The sequence below is a fragment of the Brienomyrus brachyistius genome, chromosome 14 (genome assembly GCF_023856365.1).
Source record: "Brienomyrus brachyistius isolate T26 chromosome 14, BBRACH_0.4, whole genome shotgun sequence".
Taxonomy (NCBI): domain Eukaryota; kingdom Metazoa; phylum Chordata; class Actinopteri; order Osteoglossiformes; family Mormyridae; genus Brienomyrus; species Brienomyrus brachyistius.
In genome coordinates, this window is record NC_064546.1 from 22,711,079 (window position 1) to 22,726,608 (window position 15,530).

The window sequence follows — 15,530 nt, forward strand, 5'->3', positions numbered from 1 at the left end:
ATGATACGATGCATGACCAGTGAGGGAGGCCCAGGCCCGGGACCCCCCCGTCGTGACACCCTGCGCTGTGTTTTGGTATGTGACGTGGCGTGGTGAGGGAGGTACAGCCCAGGCCCAGGACCCCCCCGTCGTGACACTTTGCAATATGATGGCAGAGGTGGGTGACTTAAACAACAAAATCTCAATAGAACGTTTTTAAAGAAAAAAAATAGCAAAAAAACTTTGGACAGTATGAAAGGTCTCACTTTCTCCGATTACACTTTTCAACGTACATAAAGGATGGGCAAATACCAATTACCGGCTTCGTTAACTTTCCCATAGCGGATAAAGTTGCATTTTATCAAAATCTTTTAAATGAACCAAATGAACTCCCCCCGGCTAATTACCAAGCACGCTTCAACAATTAAACAATGAGACGGCTCAGTTTATTGAGCCTTATCTTACCTTCCCAGACAGACACAAAGCAGAGCAACTTAACACAAGCAGGTTCGCGATGTGAGACATCCCCTCCGGTGACTTGAAAGCATATGAGACTGAAAACATTAAAGACGCCAGTTGTGAGCCAAATAAATAAAACAAAATTAACAAAGCATAATTATTTAGCTCGCTATTGTAAATGAATAAATCGCATTTTGCCGATGTAAACATGTTAGAAACGTTGCATCTCGAGTTCATCCCAAATCGCATCCGGTGCACACGTTTTTCATTGGGACAGTCGCATCGTGAACTTTCATGCGAATCGGTGAATCTTACCATTCCTAATATATATACCCGGGTGAGGAAACTGACCCATTTGACAACAAACTTTTGCTCCAGGTAACAAAGGGAGCCTGCAAATGTAATCCTTCGTGAATAAGCGAGCAGTTTCATATAGCTTAAACGCTCCACGTCTCAGGTGACGACTGACATCGATTCTCGGTGCAATACTACAAAACAGCCACTAGATGGCAGCAGCTCCCAATAGAAAGGCCAGGTTCTTGCGGCCCACAAAGCAGAGCAGGCAGACAGCTGCGGCCGCGTGCCCGGAGATCGCGGGGACCTGCTTGCAGCTTTAACAGGCTTAGGTCCAGAGTCAATTCTCCATTGTGTCAGACCATTAACTGTACTAGTGGGAGCAGTTAGAAACATTCCAGTCGAGGAAGACGCCTCGATCTAATGTGTCATAGGCTGCCATCATTTGGTTGATGTACTCAGGATGGAGTTTTAGCCAAAGGTGACGTGGGATAGTCCTGCTCTTATTCCTGGATTTGGGACTGATGACGCATCTCTGAATTAGAATCAATCTCACTGACCCCCCCCCCCAAAATAACCAGAGGCTTCATTAAAACTGGTTACAGGGTCATCTGCACAGAGATCCATCCATCCACACACTCCCTGCCTGAAGGAATGACTGAATCAGAACCAGGCAGAATGCTGTGTGCAGGCAATGAGGAGGACACACACAGACACATGGACCCAGGCTCACAGCCTGTTGTGCCTAACCGCCCCCCCCCCCCACCCCCACCACCAACCCCCACCCCCCGCCATGATCACAAGCTGCTGCAATGCAGAGGACGCCCAAGTGCACAGCAGTGCATTACCCACAGGTGCCTGGGGGGGGGCACTGAAATATTTGGTTACTGTACGCTCCATAGGAACCGTGAGCCTGGCTGAACCACTGCTCTGCCAAACCGCTGGATGGATGGATGGATGGATGGATAGATAGATGGATGGATGGATGGCACTCCTTCTGGACACACACACACACTTTACTATATTCCATTCTCTCCAATGTGCTATAGGATCAGAGTGTTTCCAAACAGTCTGTCAGATTTACATTAGGGACTGACTGTAATTGACAGCAAATGCCTAATTTGCACACCATTCACTGGCTACAAACTCCCGAGAAATGAAACCAGATTATAGCATAGTTTCAGATATTCCCCCTGGGCACCTGGGCTCCCTCCCCGAAGTGGGGGCTCACGACACCTTCACTTTCAAAGCAGGATCAAGCAGATAGATTTACGTACAAGAGCAGCATTTCAACAACGAGCCGCCGCCCCTCCCCCCACAAACACTCATTACAGAGATGGGGGGGAGGGGATTCCCCAGTGCAGGAATCGTATGCTAAGCAATAACCCAGAACAGAGCAGCATCATGCAGTCGGAGCACGATCGACTGGTAATTACGTCACTTACCGGAGCCCGACCCCACAACGAAGCTCCTACTGGAACGGTGGCAGGATAGAGGTTGTGGGTTTGATGCCCTGAATGGTAGAGCGTGTGGACTGAGGGCTGTGTGACACCACATGATCTGCGGACTCCATGAGGCTCACCATCTCTGGCTTAGGGACAGTTGATTCGGAGACACCCCCCACCCGTCACTGGCAGTTCGGTCTCGCAGTCATTCATTCGTTTGTTTGTTCATTCGTGCAGCTGACACTTTTACCCAGTGAGACGTACGGTTGAGAGAGCAGGGTCAGGCAGTCCGGGGAGAGTCCGGGGATTGGGGGGCCTTGCTCGGGAGCCCCGCAGGAAACTCGGGAGCCCTCCTATTTGGATTTGAACCGGCAACCTTCCAATCACACACCCAGCATCACTGCCCCCTCTGACTGTCTTTAGAAGACACTGGATAAGGTAACAGAAGTAAAGATCGACTTGATTAAGGCAATGAATTACATCCATCCATCCATCCATTTTCCAAACCGCTTATCCTATTGGGTCGCGGGGGGTCCGGAGCCTATCCCGGAAGCAATGGGCACGAGGCAGGGAACAACCCAGGATGGGGGGCCAGCCCATCGCAGGGCACACTCACACACCATTCACTGACACATTCACACCTATGGGCAATTTAGCGACTCCAATTAGCCTCAGCATGTTTTTGGACTGTGGGGGAAACCGGAGTACCCGGAGGAAACCCCACGACGACACAGGGAGAACATGCAAACTCCGCACACATGTGACCCAGGCAGAGACTCGAACCCGGGTCCCAGAGGTGTGAGGCAACAGTGCTAACCACTGCACCACCATGCCGCCCCCTCCAGGTATTTTAAATTTAAAATTCCACTTCGAAGCTCCACTTTTAGGTCCGGATCGAAGCGCCGACGGCTGAGAGACCCAGCCGGGTCAGACCCAGACGGCTGAGAGACCCAGTCAGCAAGGAAGACCAGCATCACCCCCTCCCCCCCCCCACTCCAGGGTCACCGTCATGCTCACCAGCTCCTCACTGAGGATGCTAACTTGCCCTGGCCACCCTGAGCCCCCTTACCCCCCCCAGAGTACAGTAGCCCTTGCTAGCCATGCTGGTAATATAATTAGCCCAACTGCAATCCCGTTCACACGAGCCCTTCACGGCGAGTGATCGGGTGAAATGTGGGAGACGCAGTGGGACCATGTGGTAGTCATTTACCTCGCTTGGCAGGGACTGGGGGTGCGGGGGGTGCTGTAGCAACTGATGGTCTGGATTTTCTGGTTGGCCGGACAGAAAATAAATCACTCTGCGGAGAGGGAAGAACCCCGGGCCGAGCTCTGGAAAAGGTCGAGAAGTAAATAAGCAGTGATGGAAGCTTCCGGAAGAAGGTTTCACCAGCTCAGACCCATAAGGCACGTCTGCACATTTCACTTTTTTACGGTTCTATAAATAGCAGCTGGAATGCCCCCCCACCCCCAGCCCCGATTTCCATCTGGTTATTAAATAAAGCTGGATCTGACAGGTTCCATTTCACGCTGACGGGTGTGAGCGCAGAGTGACCCTCTTCCTGGAAACATGGATGGCGGTCACCTACTTCCCAGGCAGGCAGGCGGCCCGGAACCCACCGGCAGACAGAGCCCCACATCCGTACTGCGGGTCTTAGGGCATGTCTGCCTACAGCAAGAACTGTGGTGAGATTTATAATCAGACATGCAGAAAGGGTGTTTGTCCTGTGAATGCTAGTTGAGCAAATACTACTAAATGTTCAGAAAACCCATAACAATCCCGATTCATCATTAGCAGACAACATTCCTGTGACGATTACTCAACACAAGCCCTTAGAGCTGAAACCTGGCTATACCTGTATACAGCCCTGCCCTTATTTATGAGATCCTTCAGTAAAAAGTAACCCAGCAGAGTCTCATTCCAGCAAACATCCATTTAAACGTGCCTCTCCTAAACGGGGAGTTATGGGGCCAGTCCCCAAAGTAGAAGCAGTGGAAACCTGCCAGGACCCCTTCCTGACTTTAAAGCCCCAAGGACCCACACCATGGGTCCCTGATTCCCAGAGGGAACCCGAGAGCCTTTGAACCAGCAGGGGAGTGGAACAGCACACCTACTGGGTGAGAGAGAGCGTGCTTAGGGTGTGGCCGCTGGGGAAGAGCATGTACCTCCTGGCCCAGCACCAGCCAAAGTGTCTAAAGGGCCGGGGGGCGGGGGGGGGGGGGGGTAGGGTCCACACCCATGACTTAAACCAGATTCCCCTCACTGGTGGTATCACTGGGGGGGTTATGTTCCCTTTGAGGGTGTAAAGAACAGTTAAGGAGTAAATTTGTCATGTTCAACAGGGCAGAAGCAAAGCCCTCTACCCCCCCCCCCCCAGCAAACTTAGATAGGGATGGTGGGGGGGGGGGGGCAACAGAGGAGCCCCCAACAATGTACCCCCCACGCCTCACCCCACAAAGGAGGCCATGGTGAACCTCCTCCATTGCAGCCCCCCACGGAAAGCTGGGCAGTGGGGTGCCCCCGCGATGGCTGAGCTCTGACCCAATCCTCATGGCCGGAAGGCCCGACACCAGGACCACACCAGCTAGGGAAACAGAGCACGTTCCAGAAGGCTCTCATTAGCAGGAAGACCTACCAGAGATGGGAAAATAAGGAAAGCAGAACAGGCAACTCGCTAGCCTGCTTACACTTCATTCTGTGAGGATCCAAATACACTGCAGAAGCACCATTTTATTCAAACCCTTCTCTTCATTCACCTGGGCTTTAAATGTCTGGTAAATACACCCTTGCCACCTGACAGGCTGATAAGACAGCACACAATCACATCCCTCCAGCCCCCATAGCTGACATGATCACAGGCATGATGTCTTAGGGGCTGATCCGCAGAGCACACACTCCGAAGAACCGCCAAGTCCAATGTGCGCAAGTCAGCGTGTTAAGTGATCGATGGCGAGGCCGTAAGTGCAGAGGTGCAGCCCGTTCGGTGGGTCTTCATTTAGACCTACACCCCCAAACCCACGAGCATTTGCTCTGGAGATGCAGGAGGTCTGGTTACCGAGGGCGAGACTGGGAAGCAGCAGAGGGTGGGCCTGATCAGCGGCTCGGCCCTCTTCCCCAAACACATCCAGAGCCCTGCTATTGGTGTAGAGAGCAATGGCTGCCGTGACCAGCCTTCGCCTTCCAGGGAATGGGGAGGCGGCCACTGTGGGGGCGTGCGGCATCCATGATGGATGGATTACCGTGTCCGTCGGGTCCTCCGGGGGCCGAGGAAAACCCTGAACGCCGGCTTTTCCGAAGACGCGGCGCCAAGTCAGCCTGACGTCCCGACCTGAATCCGCAAGTTAAACACGGGGGTATCAAGAGATCCACTTTCCACAAGTGGAGAACCTAGTGGGTTGGCAGCATGGTTTGGGGTTTGAAGCTCAGAGTAGCTCTGGAGGGGATCAGCCAAGAATGATCTGGGATTGGAGGAGGCGCGCTCACCGACCTCCAGGGCTTCACCTAATAAGGCACAAGAAGTTTGGCTCTGATCAAAAGTTACAAAGGCGGCGGGTGGAACCATCTGAGATCACAGCGATGTCAGCGTTACTTCATCTTCGGCAAGTGGAGGGTGGCCATGTATTCATAACGAGCATTTCTCAACGTTTGTTTATGCAGACACTAAGCAACTTAAACAGCCTTTAATTTAATCTGTACCCGGCTTTAGAGCTGGGATTTCTGGCGGCATGAAGGTCTGTGGTAAAGGTCAGGGCAGCATCGCTGCATGTGCACCTCCAACCTGTGACCCTCTGGTCAAAAGCCCAGCTCCTTAAATCACATCCAGGGTCTCCATATATTCTGTAGGTTCGTCCACCTCCAGGCACGGTGGGGGGGAGCCGCTCTCTGCTGTGGGGCCACTTGCCTCAACAAACTGGTCCCCAGCTGGACAAAGAAAGGTCAGCTGACATGGGGAGGCAAGAAAGCCCCCCCTCAAAAGAACATCGACCCGAGCACAACATTCCGAAGGCACGGTATTCACACCACAGAAATAGCTTAACGTACTTTCCGAACAGCACCCAACTCGCCTCTTGGCCCTTGAACAGAAGTGAAATGTGAAATTCACAAGAGCTGAACACTCATTTTACCCAGAACTCTTTGCTTTTGAGAGATGATGCTAATTCAGTTGCTACAGATGCAACCACAGCAACAAGAAGAGTAAAAGAACAGAAAAGGATCAGTCTTAGAGAGTCTTGCACATTTCATCATCATCAGAAACACATCAGGAAACCCCAAAGGGCCCATCTCGTGGGGAGGGGGGAACATAGAGAGCATACTGGCTGGGGTCAGGGTGCGGGGGTGAGGGCTGCGGTGGGACACCACAAGACAGCGGAAGCTCTGAGCGTCAGTCGGGGGGGCATCGCTCAGCCTTGTTTACAGAGCGCGCTGACAGCGTGTGTATATTACATTAACTTCCTCACAGCCCCCCATGCTCAGCTCGGCCGGGTGCGTTTCCCGCTTTAAAAACCCGTGTCCCATTACGGGACTGATGGATCGCGGAGCGTCTGTCACGGGAACACGGAGTGCTCTCAGAGATGTGCCGCGCCGGGGGGCAGAGTGCAGTGGGGACATCCATCTTTCCGTGGATTAAAGGAGGAGGTATGGGGAGTGGGGGGGCACAGGTAGCGGAGTGCGAATGTACAGGGAAAGAGCCGGTGAGAGAATATGCGTGGGAGGATTTAAGGGGTGACGCGGAGGAGAGTGTAGCGGGGTTTTGTTCAAACTTCGGCAGTTTTGATCTCAGCGACGTGACCGTCAGAGCCTCTGAAGGATTTAAGCAACGCCGACACACTTCTGGGACAAAATCGGAAGGCTCCTGCAGACTCACAGTCTCCACTAGAGGGAGCCAAAGCTCTAGGACTTGTTGCTTCTTAAAACCAGGACCGATTGTTCTAATCCAGCTGCGCGATTCTAAAATAGCCAGCATTACATTTAACATTCAGAAGAATCAAATGTTTTAGGGCCAGCTTCAGCATGAAATGCAGTGATGTTACCACACTGCCTGCGATCTACACACCCAACACTGTAGGATTTAATAGGAATCAGATCCCAGACCATCCCAGATGACTGGCAGCATGAACCCTGAGGACCAATCAGGCATCTTGTGGGCCGAAGGACAAGGCACCTTTCAAATGTAACAAATCACACCCCCGGATACAAAGTTTAACCCATCGCCCCTAATGACCCACCAACGGCACAGCTCTGGCCCACCAGGGATCCTCCCCCCCTTTACTGCCTTTAGCCGCCTGTGAACACGGCAGCCCCTGGCCGCATTGTACATTACCCACAATCCAATCCCATCGTTAAAAGTGCCGGAGAAGGGAATCCATGCACCACCCTCTGTGCAAAAAGCTACGTTCCACAGAAACCTTCATGCCATGACAACTTTTCCTACCCATATCTCAAGCCATTCACAGGGCTGCATGCCGACATGCCAAACCCGCATCACTACCGATATTCATGTGAAAAGCCACTTTATTGCACGCATCACCTTCTGCAGCAAAGCCCTGCATTCTCCCAGAAAGGCAGCGTGTTGAACACATCACTAGTTATAGCCTTGGGACATACGAGGCACGAGGAGGAAAAGACCAGCTTCCTGCAGATGTACCATGAGGCTCGCGGGCCAGCCGGTCCTGACAGCACCTAGACTGGTGACGTTTTACAGGCGCCGGGCAGCCAGGCCGGGTGTGACAGCAAGCATGGAGGTGATATTAACAATAAATAAAAACGTCCCGGCCGAGACCCCGGGGACCAGCCCCCCTCCCCTGACACGGCCGTGCTGAGAAAAGGGCCGCGACACCAGCTCCACTCCCCAGGCAGAGAGCTCAAAGGGCCGACCCACTCTGAGCGCCGGCATGGACGACAAGGCTAAGGGCTACGCTAAGGAGGGTTTGCAGGCACCTTTGGGGCAGCCTTGTGGAATACTGCAGGGGCTACGCCATCGAGAGCGATGGGAGGGGGTCTTACAGTAAGAGCAAACTGCAACAGCAGCACATGGGCTATTGGGATCAGTTAAAGCAAACAAATCCCTCTGGTGGGGGTGGAGGGCACACTGGCAAGGACAAAGGCAACCCAGATGAATTATGGACACTCTCTGAACTGCACCCCCCCGGCTTTGGAACACCACGCTCCCATGGAACGAGACCATCAGACCTTTCTTACACCACGGCACTGCGGCAGCTCAGAGCGTGTGCAGTACGGCCGGGAACGCCCGCGGTATCCAAGACTATGACGGGATGGCACAAAACGCACCGACACCAGCCCGCCTGCCGTCAGGGCTGCGGACATCACCACGCATTTCTTAAGGTAGTCATGGACATTATCTTAAGTTATCCAGCTAAGCAAAAAATTGCTTTGTGTAACGACCCGACTCACAGACTGCTCATCAGTCACGAAAACCGTAATTAATACTCAGACACAAATCACAAGGAATGAGTTTAATTAGTCATGTGGACAACCCTCGGCAACGGTGGCCGGATTAACTTGGATGACACGAAACGTAATGGAACAGCAGGCAGTTTGGGTGAATAGGTGCAGAAAGGGTTGTGACGCGGAATCAGTGTGCTTCACCAGAGCGCCGGGTACGCAGCACAGGACTTACCTGGAAGACGGACGGACGGACGACACTGTTCACTGATGCTGCTGGTGGGTGGAACTTTAGTTCAAAACAGGCGTCATCAATCACAATGGCTTTCAGTAATTAAGTCATCATTAGTTACAGACATACCCAGAATTGGTCAATGCAGTAGTTTCTCATGCTGGGGCACGATGTGCACACTATGGACAGCATATACAGGATTCTATACAAGGACACACTATACATGTGTGTTCATACCTGTTCAACTGCTTGTTGGAGCAAATATCTAGTCAGCCAATCATATGTGAGCAGCATAACGTGTAAAACCATGCTGATACAGGTCAGGAGCTTCAGCTAATGTTCACCTCAAACACCAGTACGGGGAGGAAAGGTGAGTTTAGTGGCTTTGAACGTGGCACGGCTGCTGGTGCCAGACGGGCCGGTATGAGCGTCTCAGAAACTGCTGATCTGCTGGAATTTTCACGCACAACCATCTCTAGGGCTGAAAAGGAAAAAGCGTCCAGTGAGAGGCAGTTCTCTGAGAGGAGGAAATGCCGTGTTGAGGGCAAAGGGCGGAGAAGAATGGACAGACTGGTTCATGCTGATAGAAAGGCAACAGCAGCTCAACCAAGGCTTGCAGAAGAGCATTTCGAACCCTGGAGCAGATGGGCTACAGCAGCAGAAGACCAGACCGGGTGCCACTCCTGTCAGCCAAGAACAGGAAGTCGAGGCTACAGTGAGCACTGGCTCACCAGACTGGACAATGGAAGACTGGGAAAAGCATTACCTGCTCAGATGAGTCTCGATTTCTGCTGTGACATTCAGATGTTTTACCACCAACTGGGCATCGTTTAAATGCCACAGCCTGCCTGTGCGCCGCTGCTGACCATGTCCATCCCTTTATGACCACAGTGCGCCCAGCTTCTAATGGCTACTACCATGCTGTGAAGTTCTGGGTTAATCTTCATAGAATTACCAGGCAGGCAATAAACCCTTTATTTCTGCCCATTTTGTCACAACATCGTTAACAGTTTATGAAATACGCCATTTCAAGCTGGACTTCGTACTTCGCACAACCCCGCAACGGGACACGCTCTGCTCTCCTGACGTTCATACTTGCTTCGGTCCATATCGGTAATGACATCGCTCTGAAACAGGCACGTTTCAAGAAGAGAGTCTATGTTGGGAGTCTTTTCTTTCATTTGCATCCACCTTTTTAGAGGTTACTGCTTGTTGTAAAAACGTTTTAAAAGACAGCATTGTGAGATCTAAAATAATCATGTCTACCATCAAATGTTTCGAGCTGGACCTGCTTCGTGTCTGGCAAAGCAATGGCTTGTGAAATAGTTTTGTAAATTGGAGCGCTGTGGCATTTATTGTTGCCAGACCAGATGCCTTCAGAAACATGTCATTGACCACTGTGACCCTGGACATTACATTGATTGCAGCGGATCAGCAAAGCGGTTTGAAAGCAAACTGAACCTCATACCCCGGAGCTGAACAGCGAACGTGAAACGAGGGGAATGTCTCTGAGGGAAAACCTGCAGCACTCAGGCCTCCCTCTCCTCCACCGGCCGCCTAAATGCTCATTAATCGACCGAAGACTGAAACGGTACAATGAAGCAGCGAGGTCCGGGGTGACCGCAGGCTGATCTGCGGGATAACGGGGCCCTATGAACACGGGGTAGGTGGGAGATGCTCTACAGCCTTCAACATTCCACGGGCTCAGGAAGAAAAAGGGGGGGGTCACGTCATGGTGCGTGTGGAGACATCGCGGCCGTACCCCCCACTGACGACACGGTCAAGTTCTCCGATGATCGCGACCCGCTACGGGGGACACGCTTACGAAGGCCAAAGTGACCTCAGTGTTTTACAGATGCAGGCTACGGCTCTGCCCGACATGTTATAACATAAGGGCAGCTTTTACTTCACACCGTAGGGCAAACTGATTTTACTGCAACTGCAGCTTAGCTTGTGCGTTTTCTGAAAAACAAACACGGACATAATTACACTACCGTAAGGCAGGCAGTGATCCACTCGTATACGAAACGAGGATGCAGCCGGAGCACAACAATGCGGCGCGACTCCTGTGACCGCGAGTGATGACAAAGTAATACGGCATTCGGCGATTCTTCTCCGAAAATCATGAGACGCAAAGAGTTAAACGCTCAGGATCCAGGGGAGTTCATGAACTGAACCGAGTTGTGAGATAATTTGAGAAAATCTCATTAAATGCAAATAGCATTTTACAAGAAATGCCTCTTGCTGCAACAATCAGGGAGCCCTGGTCTGTGATTGTTTTACAAATTCTATGCAGACTACCAGCACTGGAAGGTTGGTCTGAAAACAGGCTGCAGAGATCGGAGAGCGGGTTCCCCAAACCTCCACGGACAGCATCACCACTAAGGAGATATGACATCATCACACACCCATGCCAAACAGGCCATTTTCTGGGAACGATATCTGTAGATGATGTGAATAATGCTACACAACAACATCTTACAGAAGTTTTACTTTACCCAAAGAAGCTGGGAGCGTCAGTGTTTTTGTTGAGAAAGTTTCTGTATAAATTAAGCTAAATAAAACCAAGTGGTTATATTGGTTTTGAAACGTGGATTCATGCCTGAAGAATTTCGCTGTTCTTATCTCCATCAGTGTCTTTGTGTTGAGCTCATGGACTGATTCACTCAGGACCGCTTTTACAGATAGATGCTTCCTTAGGAACCACACAAGTTATGTTTACCTGCACAGGCTGAAACATAGGGAGAGCTTTAAAAGAACTGACATTTTGTGTCCTGCCTGAACAGTGCAGTGTTTACCAGTTCTGCTGGAGAGGGCCACTGAATACTTTGCTACAGAGTTTTATAGCAGAACTCCTGGGTGCTGAACCCACCAACCTACGGGTAACAAACACAAGTCCTTAAACACTGGACTAGCTGGTGCTGCCATATGAAACCTAAGAATGGAAACACAAATATTAGAAAAGAAAATGCATTCTGATACGGTTAAAAAATAATAGCAAATCAAAATAGTATCAAATCGTGCACGTCGGCCCGGCTTCCAGGCAGGAGATGCTTTTATCGGCCGTCATCCGAGTCGGGCTCCTTGCTGCACTGCACGGAGAGTAATGCGTTTGATTTTGGGAAAACGCACACGTTTACCATGAAAAGATTTATATTCGCCTAACCGGTACCATGTGTGAATACTGGATACCACTGAAAAACAGCAGGAAAAAAAGAATGCATTTTCTGGCAATCTGCTGAAATGTTTCTGTAAGTCCTGGGAAAAGGTTGCCGGAATTTCGGGTGGCGTGACTACGCGGGCTCGCCACCCCCCGGGACGGCCTCGTAAATTTCTCCTCCTCCTGGAAGCCGCTACCTTGCTGTCGCCCCCCCCCCCCCACTTTGGACGATCATCCTGGACAAACAGACCACCACAGGCCCGAGTCCCCCGGACAGGGGGCTGCCGTTCTCGCTTCTTGTTTGTGCAAACAGCAACTCCCTTCCTGACGGACGCTAAAAGCTGGCGGGCAGATACACGGACTGAGCTGTTTCTCATCCATTCGGAGGAAACAAACCACCGAGTTTAATGCGATTAAACGCTGCTGACGGCTAATGGCAAGCGGCTGGCTGCACGGGGAGGTCCCACCCCCCACCCCAAATAAGAAACCAGAAGAAAAAACAGTCAAATCGATAGGCAGGGAGGCATAAATGTTTCTGGGGGCCCTAGGCAGACTTTAGCATGAACACTCAGGCGCTGCCGACTTGACAGATTGTCCCTCTTTTCCCGGGGTGGGGGCGAGGCCGGGCCCGGTGTTTACCGGGGTCCTGGGTATAGAGATCCAGCATGGCCTATGTGCTCCGAATCTGACCTCCCTGCACTGGCAGTTCCCTCCCCAGCATCCTCTTCATCCCAGGATAACTTCTGGCTTCCAGTCACCCTAATCAGACGAACTGGAAAACATCTCGAGGTGCAGCTTGTAAGGCCCAGGTAGACTTATCTGCCCTTTGGTGCCCCCTGCCACATCTAGAAGGAACTACAAAGACGACATCTAAAAGAACTACAGCAACCACACCCAGAACCAAAGGTCAAAGGTCACACACGTCAGCTGTGTGCATACAGTCGACACAGAGCATGTGAAAACATAAAAATCACGTTTATTTGTGCAAATAAAAACCAATGCATATTAACATTTAAACGCAATTCACCGACCACTCACCTCAAAAGTGACATCAGCGTGCAAGTTGCTATTTCAAGAGCACATTTGACAACCGCCATCAATTCAAGCCGTTTCAACGGCCAACACTGAAAAAAAGCTTCATTCCTAATGGGCGACGTGACGGCCTTTCCCCTGCCGGCCGCGTCGGGCTGCTTAGGCTCTCTGGAGAGGTCACCGCGCTGTTAGAGTGTAAAGCGAGTCAGCAGGAGCTGTCAAAGCACGGATTTCAGAACACAATTACCAGCAAGCTTTTCACTTCATAACACAAACGGCGAGTGTGACCTCCTGTGATAAAAGGCAGTGCTTCACTCGCAAGCCAGTGAACGCCTCCAGCACAGAGGGACCTCACTGAGTCAGGCCAACCATAACCTCACTGATGTCCCACAGCTTGCCGGCCAGATCCTCGTCGGTCGCCTTGGGCAGCAGGTCCTGCTCTCTGCAGTCAGCGAAACACTTGCCCTGGACGCCCTCCACGTCAGGGGAGCAGGCCAGGTAGACGGAGGTCTGGGCGCCTTCCAGGGGAGACTTGAAGAAGACCAGGGAGGCTAGCTTGAGCAGGGGCCTGGCCAGCAGAGGCACGCTGACATGCCTGCCCAGGTTGGTGCGGACGATGCCCGGCGTCAGAGCGTTGACGGTCACCCCCGTATCCTCCAGCCTCTTGGCCAGCTCCACCGTGAAGAGCAGGTTGGCCAGCTTGCTGCGGCTGTAGGCAAAGGCCCGATCGTACCTGCCCTCGCTGTTCAGGTCCTCGAAGTTGATCTCACCGCCCTTGTACAGCTTGGAGGAGACAACGATGATGCGGCTGGGTGCCGACTTCTTCAGCAGGTCCAGCAGGAGCACCGAGAGCAGGAAGTGGCCCAGGTGGTTGACGCCGAACTGCATCTCGAAGCCGTCCTCGGTCTTGGTGTAGGGGCATTGGTAGACCCCGGCGTTGTTGATCAGCACGTCAACCCGGGCCTCCTCCTGTGAGAGAATGACGACACAGGCGCGGTTACCAGGCTGTCGGGCGAGTTCAAGAGAATTCAAAATAAAGCAAACTGAAAAATCTGACAGCGATCAAAAATTCCACTACGGAGTGGATGTGGGAGGGACCCCAAATCCTCCAGATACGGGGGACTTGTTTACGCAGGCATCCCATTTTGGGTTGGGAAGGTTGAGCGAATCAGATTATTTCGAAACATCCCGAATAAAATAAAAAACAGACCGTGGACTTGCGACGCAGCCTGCCCAGCCCCCGGTGGGCGAGGCGTGCTCGAGCGGGTTAAGCACTTTGGATAGAGGCTCGTCGAAACCACACACGAGCCACTCAACACCTCTGGTCGTTTTGGCTGCAGTGTGGCCCTTTTGAGGACCTGCCTGGCCTAGAAAAGCTGTGGGAACGACTCCGTCTCCAAGCACAACAGCGGGGCTGTGCGTATCAGCCTGTACAGATTTTACTCTCCCCCTTTTTTTGATTAATAGTGGCGAGTGGTGAGGCCGCCATGTTTCACTGGCTTGTGGGGACTCCAGAGAGTAAAAAAAACCCACACAACACTAACCGACATTTTACGAGTCCCTGGAAACCGGCGTCAGGCTTGTGGGCTTCCCGTCTGACATTATGCTGGGCCCGACTTGAAAAGGGCAGAAAAATAATGACTGGGGATTTATGTGTGTAATAAATTACTAATAAAACAACCTTTTATGCATTATGGAATGAATGTGTGGTTTCCGGGCGATGTTAAGTGCACGGGGGACACCGTAGGTGAGAGCGATGGAGTTTCTCCTTCTGACCCCAACCGTTTCTATTCCAGAATACACCATATCTTCCTTTATCACAGGTAGTGGCGACCGCAAAATGCGGCGCTGAAACCGCAGGTAAAACATTACAAACACAAGGCACTCGTGAATGCCAACGTTCAGTGAGCGATATGATCGAGAGGTTTCACTAAATGCTTCGAATGTTCGGTACTATAGCTGGAATAATGCGCGTTGGGGCGCTTCGCCGGCATTTATGCTCCATTACGTACGCCGTATGAAATGATCGCAGGTTACACGTAAGTGTTAAAAGCGCAGAAGGGCAGGAATCGGTGCATCTGCGGGACCAGCTACAAACGCCTGCATTCCGCTTTCTGCACGTGTGCAGCACCGCACCTTACTGATCTCCGCGCAGAAACGCCGCACCGACTCGAGAGAGGCCAGATCCAGCTGTCTCACCACCAGCTGCCCCCCATCCGGCCCGGCCTCCCTTTGCATGTCCCGCGCCGCCTCCTCGGCCCTCTGCCAGTCCCGGCACGCCATGATCACTCGGGCCTGCATTCTCAGCAGCTCGGTCGCCGTCGCCCGACCGATGCCGCTGTTGGCTCCGGTGATTATTACGGTTTTTCCGCGCATCATCTCGACGTGAGAGCTGTTGGAGAGTGTCCGTCAAAAAACAGCAGCCTGCCGCCCGGCTCGGTGGCCGCAAATACCGCGGCGGACATCAAAGCGAAACAGCTACGTCTTTAGCAATAGAACGCCGTGGGGGACTTACAACAAACACTTCGA

General features: G+C 52.1%; 1 protein-coding gene across 2 annotated transcripts; it reads right to left on the minus strand.

Annotated features, from left to right (window-relative positions):
• Nucleotides 1–12,928: 12,928 nt before the first annotated feature.
• rdh14a (retinol dehydrogenase 14a) lies at nt 12,929–15,510 on the minus strand. Of its 2 annotated transcripts, none has more exons than XM_048975181.1 (2): nt 15,201–15,510; nt 12,929–13,970 (listed from the first exon to the last, which is right to left on the minus strand). In XM_048975181.1, exons 1-2 carry the CDS (start codon nt 15,378–15,380, stop codon nt 13,353–13,355), a joined length of 798 nt encoding a protein of 265 aa, XP_048831138.1. In that variant the 5' UTR covers nt 15,381–15,510; the 3' UTR covers nt 12,929–13,352. The 2 variants fall into 2 exon arrangements, with proteins under 2 accessions (XP_048831138.1, XP_048831137.1); XM_048975180.1 differs by having other exon boundaries at nt 15,138–15,510.
• Nucleotides 15,511–15,530: the final 20 nt, after the last annotated feature.